General features: G+C 39.7%; 1 protein-coding gene across 1 annotated transcript in view; it reads right to left on the bottom strand.

Moving 5' to 3' along the window:
* emilin2a (elastin microfibril interfacer 2a) overlaps positions 1 to 12,603 on the bottom strand; it is a 33,644-nt gene extending 21,041 nt beyond the window's left edge. The window contains exons 1-4 of the mRNA XM_028441399.1: positions 12,307 to 12,603; positions 7,923 to 8,048; positions 5,850 to 6,040; positions 2,152 to 4,083 (exon numbers count right to left, since the gene is read on the bottom strand). Coding sequence (XP_028297200.1) covers positions 2,152 to 4,083; positions 5,850 to 6,040; positions 7,923 to 8,048; positions 12,307 to 12,422 — 2,365 coding nt within the window. The 5' untranslated portion in view covers positions 12,423 to 12,603. The remainder of the gene's footprint in view (positions 1 to 2,151; positions 4,084 to 5,849; positions 6,041 to 7,922; positions 8,049 to 12,306) is intronic.
* Positions 12,604 to 18,184: the final 5,581 nt, after the last annotated feature.

The raw sequence follows: 18,184 nt of genomic DNA, 5'->3' as shown, positions 1-18,184 counted from the left end.
CTGAAACCAAGCTTTAAATCAACAGCTTTGCAATGTTTTAGCAACACTTGCACTGGTATAAGATGGAGTTACTCAAGAAAACTGAAAAGAAAAAAAAAAAAACTATGCAAAATTCCACAAACAGCAAAAATTAATTATATATAGGCTACTTGTTTTTCTGCAAGTTCTCATTCTTCTGCACGTGGCATTCTCACACCTGTGAAACCACTTAAAAATATCATGTAGAAGTCCCTAAAAATATCAATTAAATAAGAACAAAAGTCTGCAGATGACCGCACAAAACCCGTTCCCAGAGAAAGAAAAATATTCGGCACTTTGTGAAAGTTTGTGATGAAACAAAGTTGGAACAAAATGCTTTCTCACCCCCTGCTTTAGCGAATGTTCTTACTCCCCTTGTCCAGACAACAACAAAGCACTTCATCAAAAACAGCAGCTAGCCCTAAAGGACCTGAGGTAAGTTGGCGGTAATATCATTATGTTCATATTGAGTAAGACTTGGAGGTATAAAGCCAAAGAGACAGAGGAGTGTGAACTCGAGCACACAGTGCTTGTTAGAGGAAGATACTTTTACAAATTCCGACAGTAATGAAGAAAATTATGCCAAAAATTAAAAAAAAAAAAAATACTAATCCAAATTATTTCAACAATGATCTGAGGGTCTGCTGTCAGAATTATACAAATTTTCTTGTGCATTTGCTCATTCAAAGGAGTAAATCATATTTTTGTCAGATTTAAACTAAATGGAGCTCCAGGCATTCACTGGACAGTCTATAACAGTTCTGCATTTTTGTTTGGTTGAGTAATAAATCATTATTCTACATTAGCATTGTCATCAGGTGGACAAGCATGTTGCTTGGCAGACTGTATGCTACCATTGCGTTAGCTCCTACAAGGCTTTTCAGTGAATCTTTAATGACTTTTGATTCTCCATGTCAAAATCCAGTTTTATTACATAACGTCCTACTGAAGTTGACACATCTTTGTGCATAAATCTTTGATTTCTTGTACATTTGTATACCCCAAACACAATTGTGCTGCAATTGGAAAGCAAGTTTATGCTTGACTAATACTGATTACATAGATGCAATAAAATATACAGGCTTTGATTGAATAAGCAATGCTAAATTGATATCAGCTATCGTCTGATATCAGCAAAAAATAATTATTTTAGCCTGCATCTAAAATCTCACATATAATATTTATCGTTTTAATTGGATTTATGTGTTGAGGTTATTATTTTTTAGGGTCTTCTGATGTATTTATTTTTCATTTATTTGAATCAGTTGTAGAATATTCTTATGTTTAAGGTTAAAATTTAGGCCACCTGTTATTTATTAATAAATGCGTCAGATTTCCTCATACTGTTGCTGACTATTATTCTCTGTTTGGTTAATATTACTTGATCAAGCCTTTTCTAACATTCCACACAACAAATTAAGTAATCAAAGTATGGGTGATTCGTGCTGATGTCATATTTGATCGATACTGGTATAACAAAAACCTAAGAACAGAACATCAATATGAAGGAAAAATTGTATGGGGATACCCCTACCTGTGAATCAAATATACAGTAGTATAGGTCTCCCTGCTTTGCCCTAACAGGGTTCAGCAGGGTTGCTCCGTTGCCCCCTGGTGGAACGCTCTCACTTAGAGGACGTGCTCACAGCCTCTGTTTTTACCTCTGTCTTATCTTGTCCTTGAATTTTCTCTCGAAATGTAACATCTAGTTTTAGCCATTGTTTGCGCAAAATTCAGTTGTTTATTTTATGCTCATCACAATCTAACGCTGGGATTCACCTTTAGGCTTGAACTTTTTCAGGTTAGAGGTCAACACTAAAAAGTGTTCTTTGCTTTAAAGCTGGTTAACTGAAATTCTCTTCACGGCTCATTTGTTAGAAATGAAAATATTTTTGATTTGGTATAAAATCAGTGGAGTCCCAGAAAAAGCATGAGAAAAATTCAATGTTATTGTCGTCTGAGTGACACAGCATCTTGCCACGCTATTAAAACTGAAGACTTTCAGCCCACCTCGGAGTGTTTCCCTCATAAAAGCTCAAATACTCCTCAGTCCTCTGCCGTGTTTGGATGACAGCGTAGCAGGAATCCTCTTTTATTGCACACTCAACTTAAAATCACACAATGCAAACTCACCAGGATCTTTAGAAGAGGCATCTTTGGAAACATGTTTTGCCATCGCTGACAGCTGAGCCTGGAGTCGGTTTATGGTGTTCTCCATCATGTTGATATCGTGGGCTCCACATGTGACGTTCCCTCTGTTGACGCAGTCTCGCAGACCGTCAATGTGTGTTTCCAGCCCGTCCTTTAATTCTTTGATGTTTGCAGAAACCACGTCCAGCCTTCCACACATCTGTTCTACTCTAGTTACATGTCCGTTCACATTGGCAATTTTGTCTGTGACACTTTGTGTGTTTTGCTTGCACTGGTTGAGTTCAAACAAAACTTGTTGACTGAAAGTGTCAAGTTGGTTCTTCAACTCCTCCACAACATGACTGCTGGCGTCCAGTGAAGTTTGTCTGGGAATACCAGCACCATCGAATCCTGCAGAGCAGCAAGTAGAGTTCAATCCGTGCAACTCCATGCCATGTTTACTCAATGAGTCACTTAAACCTGTTACTGCACCGGCCAGACCATGCATGTTGTCCTGAATATTTATCAGGCGCTTCTCAAGGTCATCCGTAGTCTTTACATGTCTTTCAATCCCAACAGACTGCCTATGAACCAGCTCCTCCAGTCCCTTCAGTTTGCTTGTGTTCGAACTTACATCCTTGTTAAGAACATCTATGTCGTTCCTGCATTGTTTCAGGTCTTTAAGGATGTTTTCCACTCCGCTTCTTGGAGGTTCAGAACTCTCTCTGTTCAGAGAAATCCCAGAGCTTGAACATCCTAAGGAGCACAACTCTCCAAGAGTGTTGAGTTTATCATCCAAACCCTGGAAGAGGAACTTGTTGTTGTTGACCTCTGTTTCAATGGCATCAATGGAGACTCCAAACATCCCTGGGTTGGAGTTGTTGCTTATCTCCACCAGCATTTTTGTAAACTGGTCCTCGACACCATTCAAACGTTCATCAAGAAGATTTCGAAGATCTGCCACTTCATCCGTGATTCTACGACTCAACTTCTCTTCAATGTAGAAGCAGTAAGTCTCTGCATTTTGTTCAGTGATGTTGATGCGCGCCTCCAGCTCCTCAATCAGCAGGCCAAAGTCAGTGGTTACCTGAGGAGCATCCAGGTGTGTCAGCTCATTGTCTATGCGGACATTTAGGATGCGATGAGCCTCTGCGATGCGATCAATCTCACGCCACAGGTCTTTGTGGTCCCCGTGCTCTCCTGTCTCCTTGGGTGGATCGGTCTGCCTTTGAGTTCTCACAGGTCCATCTGCGGCCACCATATCCAGGCGAAGTGCCCGGATCTCCTTCCTCAGCTCGACCTCCTTGGTGTCCATCAGTTTGGTCAACCTGAGCACAACCTGATCATCGCTGCCTTCACAGGTCCGCTGCACCTTCTGGATTTTGTCATTGCATGAGCTCTGCAGTTTAGCAAACTGTTCATCTACACGCTGGTCAAGGTCTTTCTTCAGCGTCTCAAACTTTCCATCAACATAGGTCTGCAGAACATCTATCTCTGCCATGGCAGAAGTCTGAGACTGAGAAGCTTCCATGAGTGCCCGGATCTGCCCATCATGGTTTGACGTGATTCCCTTGAGGTCTTCTAAAGTCTCTTCCTTACTCTTCAATGCAATATTAAAATCATCCATGCGAGCAACTATCTTCTCGAGGACCTTCTCTCCAGCGATTCCACCTCTTGTGGCCTGGTGACCATCCAGCATTGCTGGAGTCTCTTCTCTGGTTGTGGTCAAGCTCCCGTCTGGTGGCTGCATGTTGTTCAGGAGCGTCACCAACATTTTCTTGGTATCATCCTGGAGGTTGGCTGTTAGCCCCGTTAAGGTCGACTGGAGATCCAGGACGGTTTGAGACAAACGATGAACTTCATTTTCCAGAACTCGAACCTTATCTGCATCGCCGTTCCTTGTCTCATGATGTGCCGTCTCTCTTCGCTCTGCCCCTGGAAAAACAAAGTCTTAAGATTGTTGACAGAAAATTTTACATTTTTCAAATTTGATAACTTTTTAATAATCACTAGAGCGAGGAGGAAATGTGAGTTTTTGGTCAGAGTAACTGAAAACTACTACTAGTTTAACTCACTAAATGATACCTGTACCCATTTAGAACATCGATCATGTTTTCGGTATTACCGATAAACCAGACGTGCACATAAAAAAAAATCTAAACCTCTTTCTTTGATTTTCTTATTTTATTTACATTTTGTAGCTTTTCTTCACTTTTTTTGTAGAATTGTTTTTATTTATTACTACAGATAACACAATAATGTATGTTGGAGTTTTCTCTTGACGTGTCTAAAGCTGTTATTGCAACTTCTTCACAGCAGCCAGTCTGCAGTCAGGCGCATTGTTTACACTGTGGACCTGCAGGTCTTTCTGCACAACAAGAGGAGACGGAGAGTATATTATAGTCATTCAGAGGAGAAGTAATTCCTCCAGAGATGTGCGCTGCAGAAATGTCAAAACAATGGGTAGTCACTACCAGCCTGTGAAGGAGGTAAGATAGCGTGTTCAGTAGTCAGTGCTCCCCCAAGGGGCCCCAAAAGAAGAAAAAAAACAAAAGTCGAGTTCTCATTTATTTGCGAGTCAAATATTACAATGGTTGGTGGTACCAAATCATTGGCACATACCAATATATAAATGGGTCCCATTACCCCATAGGTGTCACGGGGGCGGCAGGGCCCCATTTTTTCAAATTACTACACCTCCGTTAGTTCTCGTTAGATTGGAATACAGTTTGGTATGAATACTCTCTGAATGAATATGATGAGACTCTCTGAGCCCGTTTTTTTGAAATGGGGTCCGGGGGCCCACCCCCCATTTCCGGTAATTCCTAAATTTATGGGAACACAGTCGTGTGATATATTGTTTCAAAGGTAATTCAACGTAGATTATGATTATGCCTTGCACAATTCGGTTAGGGGCCCGAGACAATTTCCAATAAAGTCGTTTTCTCATTTATTTGTGAGTAAAATATTGTGACAGTTGGTGGTCCCAAATCATTGACACATACCAATATATGAATGGGGCCCATTATTCCACATGTGCCATGAGGGCTCCGGGGGCCCCATTTTTCAAATGACTACTCCTCCATTAATGCTCGTTGAATCCGGCTGTAATTTGACATGGGTATTGTATGAGCAGATGTCAAGAGCCTCTCAGAGACCTTTTGAAAGTGGGGGGGACGGGGGTCCACCCCCTTTTCTGGTCATTTCTAAATTTGACTGAATTCTTGGAAGCGTGGTAAGTGCTATGCGGCGCGGAGACGTTCCGCGGGCCCGGCCGTAGTTCATCCAAACTTATTTTACTACCTGAGCAAAGATGATATGTTGGGGCAGTCAAGGAAAACTAGGTGCGGCTACAGGACAACAGAACAAGAGTGCAAGATAAGTTGATTTGACAATTGAGCTTCAATTTCATTAAAATCTGGAATCTTTACTTTTGCCTGAACATTTGGATTTTCTCCCCTTTGTGTCTTAATTTTTTGTTTAACATTTTATGACATGTTTTATGATGCCTTTGCATTGTAAAATAAAGTTTAATAAAATGTCTAAACTGAAAATAAACTTACTCTTTTCAACAAATAGAAATAAAAATAAGTAAACAATACAGTATTGTCTTTTATTTTTTTTATCAATTTTTAACTGATTTCAAAAAGGAAAAAAATATTTATCGGCTATCCAATGTGCAGCAGAAGCAGTTCTCTTACTCTGTGTATGCCTGGGTGAATATCCAGGGTTGGGTGGGAGGTAGGGCTGTGGTTTCTGCCCCGTTGGCCGATCTAGAGGCGGTCTCAAGTCTTTGCAGTCTGGGCCTTGGTAACCAGGACAGCATCTCCACTCCAACTCTGTGACAGCTTTGAAGGCGATCTTATACCTGGGACGGAACCGAGCAGTGTACCTAGAAACACAGGACGGTCATCATCAGGTCAGGGACATCTTTACAGTTCAACCAGATATAAAAACAACCTAAACTGATGGTTTGTCTTTTAAGCAAAACAATAAATCCCCAATCTTGATCAAATCGAAGGAAAAAAACAACTGCTGATTTCGAAATGCTTTCAGGAAATGTTGAAAGTCATCTTTTCATTTTTTTCTTCACAGGAAAATCACAACTTTATATCCAACATCATCACCTTACAAAACAAATACGGATGGCTGACTTCCCTAAAAGGACAGGTCATGTTGTGAAGAACATCTGGAAAGCTGAGACCTGCAACAATCCTACGAGTTTCACATTTCCCATCTGTCACTGATCGCACACTTCCATCTTGGTACACTGAAATAAATCTGTGGAGCTGCAGCGCTACGATAAACAAAGCCCCGCTGACATGTGACGACACCATCGGACACGGACGGGCAGGATCTGATTGTAAATCTGCCAGCTAAGCAGAAACTTTGGAAACATGTTCCCGGGACCACCGTCTGATGTGGGTAACATTTTCACAGCTATGTGTGAGAAAGTGGATTTTCAAATTAAAACTTCTTCACCACACATTTAATCACAGAGCTCAAACATCTGCATCTTAAAACTCACAACAAAACAGCTCAGTTTACTTCAATTTTAGGCTTAAAATAATTATATACTGTCAACAAATGATATAAAGTGCACAAGAATAACAATATTTGAACATCAATAAATAATCAAAGAAAATTATTTTTATGTATGTTGGGCTCACAGTAGTAAAGAATTGTGCTAAAATGTTTTTTATAGTTTCTTTACATGAATTAATGCATTTCAAAAAAAATTTCACATTTTCTTTCATTTATTTATTTCCTTTATTTTTTAAAGTCATTTTAGACTCAGGGCCGGATTCCTAAATATGCCATACTTTGACAGCACGTGCAAACATGTGTTGCGGTTGATCTACTAACCAGGCACACAGAGGATTGCATCTGTCAAACATGCAAAAATACCTCGAGCAATCTGTTTAGCACGTTAGCCTCTAATGTGTAGCAAACAGCTAAAGAATGTCATCCAACCAACTGCAATTCTGCTAATCAATTGCAACTTGTGAATTTGTAATGACAAACTCAGAATATGAACCTTGAGCATTAAAATCAGTTCAGACACAAACGATTGCTCTTTTACGTTCAGCTGCTGAGGCACAGCAGTCTGTCACCATTAAAGAACTATTATTATTCTCATAATATCAATATTTGTAAATGTGTGACTTGTAATATTCCTGTTATCTTTCACAGTCTGGAATCATAGTGACGTTCTGTAGATGTAGAAGAGAAACACCGTCTGTTATCACTCAATCCTTGTAATTATTAATTGCTAAAAACATATAATTTAATCATTATTGATGTTTCTTGCCACTGCTGTCGAGTTTTTGTTGTAATTATGCGCTGTCATTTAAAATGAATAAAAATGATAAGTATTTCCATGTCTTGTTAAATTTTCCAATTAATTTCTTACGAAAAAAAAAACAGAAAAAATCATGCAAAAAGTTAACGCAATAAAATTCAGACCTTTTTTTAATCTATTCCTTAAAGGCAAACTAAGCTTACCAATTGGGACAACAAACTTAAATCTTAACCTGGTGTCGCCATTGAGGTGTTAATCCCATAGAAGGTTGCACTCATAATCAGGAAAGTAGCGCCTCAAGGAATGGCACGAAAGAAGAAGAAGATTCATTGATAATAATTTGTATTAACTCGGTGTCTGTTTCACAGCATTTGCATCTGTGCTTTTCCCTTCAGCGTGTGGACTTTGGCACACACACCATCCTTCTCGCTCACACACTGTCCCGACCCTTCAGTTTCGAGGTCTTGCTTACGTCACTTGCTGCTGACAGTCGGGCTGATACGGCGGGCAGGGGGCCACCAGGGGCTCCTGGAAACTCTCCACACCGCTGTGTACGGCGCAGCTCACGTTCCTGTGCACCACGTACGCACACCAGTTCCTGGGCAGGAGCAAACAGCAGCGTCAGAACACAAAACACAAGAATTCTGTGCAAAAGGATAAATAGTTGCAGTTTTACACGTTTACTCACACATTAACCTAATTTAAGCTGTTTTATTATATCACCTATTTAAAAGGCCCTTATTGTGAAAGGTCATTAGTGCACCAGTTTAGTTATCTTTTTAAAAGAATAAAGCACATTTCTTTATATGTATTTTTAATCTATTTGTTTCTTTCCACTTGTTTTTATAGCTTTCCTTTTCATTCCCTCTCTCCTCTTCTTTCTGATATGTATTACAGCAGCAATGAAATAATTTTGGATGTGCTTTGGTGTCTCACTTTACATTATGTTTGTTTTAAAATATTTGGCAAATTAAAAGTGGAAAGAGCTAGCTGAAACAATGAAACAATAAAAACAATGAGATAACATTTTCCTGCATCCAGTAACAACAGAAGCTTTATATTGGAGAAAAACAAGAATACTATTTAAGATAGTTTATGATGACAATTATTTTTGCTCCCACCATACATGGTTTGTGTGTTTTCATTAGCGTTTTGTATGTTCTACCACATTTCTACCTTATTCCTGGAGGTGCTGCTCTAGATTTGCACATCCATAAAGGCAGTAGTTGGCAGAAGATTCAAACATACATCAATAAACATGATATATCCGTAAACAGGAAGAACATTTTGATCAAATATGTATTATCTATAAACAAATATTAAGCAGGGTTGCTCTATTGCCCCTCTGGTGTAATGGAGACACAGGCTGTGCTCATGGATTTTTAATTTATTTGGCCAGAAACCTATGGTTATCTTTCATGTTCTTTCGTCCTTCTTCTTCCGAGGAAATCGTACTTCCCATAAGCAAACAATCACTAAATTTTGCGCGAAGGTTCAGTCATGTCAGATAGCCTCAGTTGCAAAAACGGTCCGATCGTCCAAAAGGTGGCGCTACAGCAAACCTCTAAAGTTCAACATGTTGAAACGTTACAACAAATCAACCATATGAGCTACAAATTTGCAACTTTCTCCAAAATGTAGCCCCGACAATACAGAAACTTTTGTACACTCAAACCGATTGCAAATTATAAAGTCTACTATCGCTTATTTGTGGTCGAGTCGCAGGGGCACCATGCTTAGCAGGGAAGCCCAGACTTTCCTCTCCCTGGCCACTTCGTCCAGCTCTTCCCAGGGATTTTAAAGGCATTCCCTGGGTCTTCCTTGGGGTCGCCTACCGGTGGGATGTGCCTTGAACAGCTCAGCAGGGATGTGTCTAGGACTAGGAGGCATCCTAATCAGCTGTCTGAGCCGCCTCATCTGGCTTTTCTCAACGGGGAGTAGCAGCGGCTCTACTCCGAATCCCTCTCAGATGACTGAGCTTCTCACCCTATCTGTAAGGGAGAGCCATGTCACCCTACTAAGGAATCTCATTTTAGCCGCTTGTACCCGCGATCATGTTCTTTCAGTCATGACCCAAAGCTTATGACCACAGGTGAGGGTAGGAACAAAGATTTCGGCTCACTGCAGATGTTTTACCAAGAGGCCTGTCAATCTTAACCTTGCCAGCAAGATGGATTCTCCTGGTGTTCACAAACACCAGAATCCATCTTGTATTGTTCCCGCCTTTGCCTTTCGAAACTGAACCAAAACGTTTAGAACCAATTATGAGGCAGTGTTGATATCTGGATGTGACAAAGGCAGAAGCGCGGACACAAAACTGGCACAATGCGCAGTTGCGTGTAGAGGAACTAGCTGGGCTACCGATATTAGCATAGCTCTGAATGAAAATAGAAAGATGTTGATGCAGGGGGATGAACGTGTGGAAGCTGCTATAAACTCAGTTGTAGAAGAATCCAGCATTTCCTTTTTGAAAGAGCAACAGCGAGTGGCACTTTGTGCATTTTTAGACGGTAAAGATGGCAAAGCAGAGCCTTGTTGTTATTGTAGCAGCGTCTCTGCAGCACATGTCGATGACGACGTCATCATTTGTTACCGTATGATTGGCTAAAACAAATCATGGTGGACAGGCGCTTTGCCCAATCAGCTTCAAGCATTCTGTTCATGTCCAGATTGATGTGGAGAACTCGAGTTAGAGGAAGGGCTACACATCAATCTGGCTCTTGCCAGGTTATGTCGATCTAGCTCCATCCTTCTCTCAATTGCAAACAAGACCTCAAGGTACTTCAACTCCTCCACTTGAGGCAGGATCTCATCCTCAACCCAGATAATGCACTCCACCTTTTTCGGGTGGAGGACCATGGACTCAGATTTGGAAGTGCTGATTCTCATCACGGCCGCTTCACACTCGACTGCGAACCGATTAAGTGAGAGCTGAAGGTCACGGTCTGATGGAGCCAACAGTGACCCAATCCTCCTGAGGCCATCAAACCGGACCCCCTTGACATCCTGGCTGCGCCAAGGAATTCTGTCCATAAATGTTATGACTAGAATTGGTGACAAAGGTTCAGCCTGGGTGGAGTGCAATTTTTCACTACAACTAAGCATGTTTCATTATTGCAATGAAATAAATACATTTATTTTATTCACCGACTACCTTACGGCCAATGCACCGATCGGCTGCCTCAACAACAGAGGCACGGAACATGGCCCACTAGGACTCAATGTCCCCTGCCTCCCCCGAGACGTGGTTGAAGCTCTCCCAGAGGTGGGAGTTGAAGCTTCTTCTGACGGGAGACTCAGCCAGACATTTCGAACAAACTCTCACAATACATTTGGTTCTGCCGGGTTTGACCAGCATCCTCCCCCGCCACAGGAGCCAACTCAACACCAGGTGGTGATCAGTTGACAGCTCCGCCCCTCTCTTCAACCAAGTGTTCAAGACATGTGGCCGCAAGTCCTAAGACACGACTACAAAGTTGATGACTTGATCATTAGAATGCCACATTTTTAATCTTCCTACAGTAGTCTACGGGCCGCCTTCTGATAGAGAGGCTGTGGATTCATTGCCAAGGCTATGTCTGTCTTGTCTTGTCCTGAACTTAAAGTTGGAACACTGAACACTAAGTTGCTCCCAATGGTCAACTAATGCCTTGCATGGCAGCTTTGTCCCATTGGTGTATAAATCAGCTGATGTTTTAAAGCACTTTGGAGCTACTTGATTATAAAAGTCCTCTATACATCAATAATGCTCAGAAATACCTAAAAATGCCTGGCCCCAACCATTGTGTTTTGTATTTTATTTGACTTTATTTTATTTCTAAACATACATACTTCATTGGCTTTATTTTATTGTAGTTGAGTTTTATTTGTATTTTGTCTGATCTTATTTTATTTGGTTATAATTGGCAAAATTTTAAACCAACAAAATACATTTTTGTTTGTCTTCCTGTAAATTGAGTTAGTCTAGCTTTGGAACTGTATTTCTTCATTTGTATATGATCTATTCATTACACAGAAAAGTTGCACCCAAATTTAAGAACTAGCGGCAACAGGAATGAGGCTGATACTTGCATGCGCTTTGGTTTTTAACTCTACTTTGTTAATGATGCATGGATGGTTATTGTTGTTGGTTGGCTCAGAAAGATTTGTGTAAATGTATGTTGCCTTTACAAAAAAAAAATGCACTACCATGTAAATACTGTATGTACAGTATGAAAACTCCATTGTTATTTCACTCTTGCTTCTTTGTATTTTTCCAAAACACCAAAACAAAAAACTCCTATTGTGCAAACTATGCCTGGCAATAAAACAGTTTCTGATTCTGAAAATAGCAAAGAGCTAATTGAGCTGAAAATGATCAAATATTATGCATTGCTCAAGTCTGAGGAATGAGAACAATAAGAGAGGATGGAAAATATGTGCAATGTGGACTAATATGAGTTAAGACTGCGTGATTTGCAGAGATATTCCCCAAAAAAAAATCTCACGTCTGTTCAGAAGGATTTCTTATCAGTTGTTTTCTATTTTTAATTAGTCTGGAAACGTTTGGAAATGCACTAATATGGTCGGTTTGAATAATCAGAAACTTCCTGGACTCTGTTTGTTCTTTTATCACTTTTGGCAGCTGTGGAGAGACAGTTTTAGTGCAGACCGATCTGAGTCTTTGGAGGAGCTTGTGTTTCCTCTGGCAGTGATGGGAATGGGAATGGGAGAAACCGCTGCGCACGAAACAAAAAAAAAAAAAAAAAAAAAACAAGAAAAAAAGAAAAGAAAAAGAAAAGAAAAAAAAAAGAAGAAGAAGCTTCAGAAAAGTGAAGTTCCTCTAGGAAACCGCACATAAACCCCCTGTAACTCACCTATTTCTGTGCCTGTGCACCACTCCTGAGTGTGCAGTCCTCTGGTCGTGGAAGGGCGAGCCTGGAGGCAGCAACATTCCCAAGAACAGTGTGAAAACAATCCAACGCAACTCCATCCCTGCGCGCCTCCAAACCGCCTGGGAATCAATCCCTGGGACTCTTGACTTTAATGTGGATCTGCTAGACTATTCCCTCCAGTAGCTCTAGCCTCACATCGCCTCTGTGACTGGTCGGATCCCAGTACAGTTGAACTTTCTTTGGGGAAAGTCTACTCCAGTGCCTGGAATGACGCGGCGGGGCCCACACCCTCCTCCCAGGAACAAAAACACATGGATGGGAAGGAGAAACCAAACACCTCTGCCCCCCCCATCAGTCCGCACACAGAAGTGCCTTTAAATGGTGTGTTACCACCAGTCACAATCTGGGCTCATTTGGTTAAAAGTTTTTATGCCTGATGGAAGTTTAAATTCCATATTTTCAATCTTTCTTGTAACATGTAACATAACGTTCCAAGGAGTAAATAAATGTAATAGGATTGGCTGTCTTAACATGGTGACCAGTCCAGTGGCCCTATTAGTCCAAAAATTATACTGTACCTAATTCAAAATTAAGGCTATGAAGTAGGATGTTGTGAATACATTAAATTCCATTAAAAAAAAAAAAAAAAAAATCCAATTTACTGAAACAAATTTGCCAATGCCAGTTACATTATTTTATTTCTTTTTCCTCATTGTTATTTTTTAAATTTGACTTTAAAAAATAAATAAATAAATTGATAAATTAGAAACAGAAAAAAATACAATGACAAGTCACAGAATCCGATATACGGCCATGACCAGGCATTCTCCAGGTCACATGACCTGGCCAAAGACGGTCCGTCTCTCCGAACTTAAGCGCTGTCTATTGACCTGAGTAATCATTTAAAATAACTCATATGGGTCAACTCTTTTGGTCAAAAAGTCTGTGGTGTGCCTTTAACAACCCTGACAGTATGAGGATAGTTTCACTAAAATTAGACTAAAACTAAATAAAACAAGAGCACTCAAGCGCTAAATCTCTTTTTATTCAGATATTGTCAGTTATCTGGTTCAGTGATCCTGATTATTATTAGTTGTGTTAAGCTTGCATTCCTAATTTTTTGTCCCCCATCTTTCACGTCTGTCATTATTTTTTGTGGTTTCTGTGTTTTTTTTTTAATGGTCTGTGTATGATTCCCACTTGGCAATCTTAATCTCGAAAGTACTGCTCTATACTTGATTACAGGTACAACTTCCTGTGTGATAGCAGAGGCATCGGGGGATAGATATTAACAAGAATATGTCTATTTGTACGGTTACCGTACGGACATCCCCCGGTGCTATTGGTACGGTTAAGTACGTAGAGTCTTAGGGTTAGGGTTAGGTTATAACCCAATATAGGGTTATGGGTTAGGTTTAGGATAAGGTTTAGTCGTAGCGACGTGACCTAAACTGGCCAATGACTGACCTATCACGTGACCTAAACTGACCAATCAGGGGTGCTGCGTATGGATAGAATGTTGGTTATTGATACATCAACCGTACGGATAGCCACTGCCTATTAACAATGGTAGCTGTTGTTTGAACTTTTTCTATTGTTTTACTTATTGTCAAACTCATTTAGGCAGTTTTATCTCTTTTTTCTAACTTTGCGGGGCTGGAAAAAACACCACTTTAGCTGTTTGTTTAAACCAATGTAGCATGTTCCTTTTTATGTATCATATCAGTGAAGTTAACCAGAAGTCGGACCAGGTTTCGTGCTTGCAGCAGAGTACCGTAATCCCGTAAGGGCCGTGACCCTGTGGTTGGGAACCTCACAGTTGACTCTCTGTGTCCTCATATATTATCTAATGAGGTTATTCAGATTCGTCTGAGGAGCAAACATGAAGGAGGATAATTAATGAATGTGACAGACTGAGGGGTGTTTTTGGAAAGCCAATCATTCACACCTTCACTGATGGATTGTTCTTTAAAGTGCAGACAGTGGGGAGGTGAATGTGTGTGTAGATAAGACTCACACTCAGTCGTTTGCATTCAGTGGGTTCATTTAAGCTGATCCCATGAAGGTGAAAGAAAGGAGGTGGTGGATATTTAGGTTTTTGTGCCTCAACGTGTAAACAGGAGCGTTTCTTGATAGATACTTTACTCTTTCAAAGTAAAAAAAAACCTTCCAGGGAGGTTATATTATTAAGTAAAGTCAACATTTTCAAATTTGGTAAGTGTTCAGTTTTACCTTATCACAAAATCCTTAGTGCAGCGTTCCCAGCATGCTTTGCAGTTCCGTAGTGTTTTAACAGTAATGGAGGATAACTGCTTTCAGATTCTATTCATCAGTAACGTTACATTTATTTTGTGTTGCAGTATTGTTCATTAAAATGCAATTAATATCGAGTGAAAGTGAAATAACGCCTTAACTTAAATGATTACTTAGTTATGTTGCGTTCACAAACAGACACTGCTCTGTTATTCAATTCAACTTTATTTATGTAGCGCCAATTACAACAATAAGTCATCTCATAGCACTCGTTACAATATATAACTGAAGACACAATTCATGGCAATTTCCCGATGGTTAAAATCCCAGTTATTGATAATTTCTTTTTAATTTAGGCTACTTATTAAAAGTCTAACTATAGATATCTAATTGTAATAAAATCTGTGTGGAAAGCCTGTTTTGCTGCCATCTAGTGTTCAGTTCTGGGTTTGGTTTTATAATAGTCTCTTACCAAAACCATGAACCCCAGTGGACAGATGAGAAACAGCAGATACTTTTCATAATCACACCTATAAGGGGTCTGAAAAATGCGTGTCTAGAAACGTGCGCCAACTTTATGGCACACGTAAATCCCTTGTTGTTGTTTGTGTGTATTTATTTAGCACTTTTGACAGACAGGTGCTTACTGTCACAGCTTTACTCACAGATGGCTGCAGTTATTGTTGGAGGAGGAGGAGACGTATAGGCAATATGGAGAGAACGTATACAGTTTTTCTGCTGAGTCGACCCTTCTAGAATGAATAACTATAAAATAATGTGAACAATTCTCATGCACTATTTTTTCTTTACTCTCCTTCTTTTCTAAAGTCAGGCATTTGTTCTCAAAATCAGATTTCGAACTGGTCATACACACGTTTATACCATCTCGCACTGACTATTGTGATTCTGTTTTCACTTGTTTTAATAAGTCGACCCTAAACAGACTCCATATCATACAAAATGCTGCTGCCAGACTTTTGACCGGTGCTCCCAGAACATCTCACATCATCCCCATTCTTTCTACTCTGCACTGGCGTTACATGGCCAGGTCCCTCGATACATCTCGGACTTGTTGTGCCCCGACACTTCAGGACGAAGCCTTCGGTCTTCAGGTCAGGGTCTCCGAAAGATCCCAAAAACTAAATTTAAAACCCGAGGAGACCGGGCGTTCCAGGCTGTGGCCCCCAGACTCTGGAATAACCTGCACCAGTCTCTCCAGGAGCTAAACTGTGTCGACACTTTTAAGTATCTGATGAAGACTTTGCTTTTCAGAAAAGCCTTTAGTTAACTGGATTATTATCCTTTTATGATGTTTCATCTGTTATGATTTTATCTGCAAAAAACGCTTTATAAATAAATTACTTACTTACTTACTTAATTCCTTCTGTCCATCTTTTCTTGACTTCATCTGCTGTTCTTCTTGTTTTCCCTACAGCGTTGTCTTTCTCTCAGACAGCCTCCCTCCCTCACAGTGTTAACGTTTCTCCTGCTTACAATCACATTTTTTTGCTGTGATTCCAGAATCTATCTATCCTCCTCTTCCACTAACACCTCCATTTATTCATTTTGTGCTGTCAGCCTCTCTGCGACTCCCAACTGAGCACAGAAACCTCCTATAATCAGGGTTCTCTCCACCAATTTTACACCTGTTATCATCTGCACAGGCAACCTGAGTACATCACCCACCTTCACAGGTGAAGAAACAGAGCAGGCAATTTATTTGTGTTTTCACAGGGTGTACTGACTCTTTGATTGCCCTACTATGTTTTTTCTCCGTACAGTGTTAAGTGGTGCAGCAGAGCCTGTGAGGACGCTGAGATGACAGAAATAATGGCAGTGATTTGCGGAGATTGAGCTTGATAGATATTTCTCCCCTATAGTACCTTTCAGGGTTTGGGTCAATTATAATTGTACTTGCATAATTGTAAATTTAAAAATCTGTTGGTGTCATATTCATACTTAAATTGTAATTGAGTTTAGATAATTGGCTTTAAAATTGTAAGTACCATGAAAATTCTATATAAATTGTCAATTATAATTTAACACAAAAATGGGGAACTATGTTACAGTGCTATGTACAGTTCTACACATATGTGGTTAACAGTTATTAAAGTATTTTTCATATCAAGCTTTCCCACATTTTAAAATAAAAAAAAAGTGAAATAGAGGAGACACAAAAAGAAAAAAAAAAAGGCTCAGACACCCACAAAAATATTAAAACCTATATTTCCATTGATTAGGAAACCTAACAAGATAATCATAGGTAATAATTTAGATGATAAATATTTGTTTTTAGTGTATTTTACAGCTGATTTAAGATTTGGGTAAAAAGTGACAGGTTATCATAAGAGATGCTAACAGAAAGCTAACACAAGAAGAAGGATGCATTTTATTAGGTTATTGATAATTGAAATTTTATTGTAATTGGAAAAAATGCTGGTCATTGTAATTGTTATTGAATTGCAATTGAACATGGGTATATGAAAACATAATTGTGACTGAAAAATGGAATTGACCCCAAACCTGGTCCCTTTATCTGTTTAGAACACTATTTTAGAATAAGTCAATATCTCAAGTAACTACTGTCTAAATGATATACAGTAGCTACTGAGATTCTCATTCAAAATATTGAAAAATAAAATTAAACTATGTGTTATTGTACAATGTTTTTAGTAATCCTGCTGCTGCGTTTTCCTTAAAGAGCTGTTGGTGTGTCTCTCTTCTCCCTGTAGAACATTTTGTCCTCACGCTGTTGGCAGACTAGTGGCTGCGCTCGGGCCTTCGTCTGCTGGAGGTATATCTTCCTCCTCCTCTTCACTGTGTCCTCTTTCTCTCCTTTCATTCCTGCAGGAATCTATGCTTTGGAAATGAGGGTTCCTAATCTGTGCCCTGCCTGCACAACATATCTCCACTGGTATTTATAGCTCTCCATCTATTCTTCTCTATACTCTTTATCAGGCGACTAAAAATGTAGCAGAGACTTTTTCTGCTGGAGGATTTCTCTCCACCGTCACTGTTTATCTGCAGCACATAACTTAGAACTGTTTGCTACTGAGGCACGACAAATAGCTCTGGCACAGTTGAAAGCACACACCTTTCCCTCTGTTCACTCTTAGCTTTATAATTGCTGAGCATTGGAATGATTCCTCTAAATCAGGGATGGGCAACTCTATCACAGCGGGGGCCACAAAAATGTGATTGCATCTGATCCAAGGGCCACATTATCAACATTTATTTATTTTTTTTCTGGGGGGGAGTTTGTCTTTTTTGTCTTTGTCTGTGGTTTTGTTAGTTTGTTTTTTTAGTCATTTTGTGTGTTTTTGTGCTCTTGTTGTAATTTTGTGTATTTTTCTGTCATTTACATTGTCGATTTGTGCATTTTTGGGGTCACTTTCTGTATATTTGTGGTTGTTTTCTTCATTTTCCTGTCATTTTGTTGACAGTTTGTGTGTCTTTGGAGCTATTCTGTAATGTATTGTTGTTTTTTTGTGTTTTCGTAGTAGTCATTTTGTTTGTTCAAGTTGTGTTTGTCTTTGTTGTCATTTTGTGTATTTTTGGAATTTCTTAGGTGTTTTTGTGTACTTTGTGCACTTCGCTGTCGATTTGT

The sequence above is a fragment of the Gouania willdenowi genome, unplaced genomic scaffold (genome assembly GCF_900634775.1).
Source record: "Gouania willdenowi unplaced genomic scaffold, fGouWil2.1 scaffold_228_arrow_ctg1, whole genome shotgun sequence".
NCBI lineage: Eukaryota > Metazoa > Chordata > Actinopteri > Blenniiformes > Gobiesocidae > Gouania > Gouania willdenowi.
This window is presented reverse-complemented; position numbering and strand designations above follow the sequence as displayed.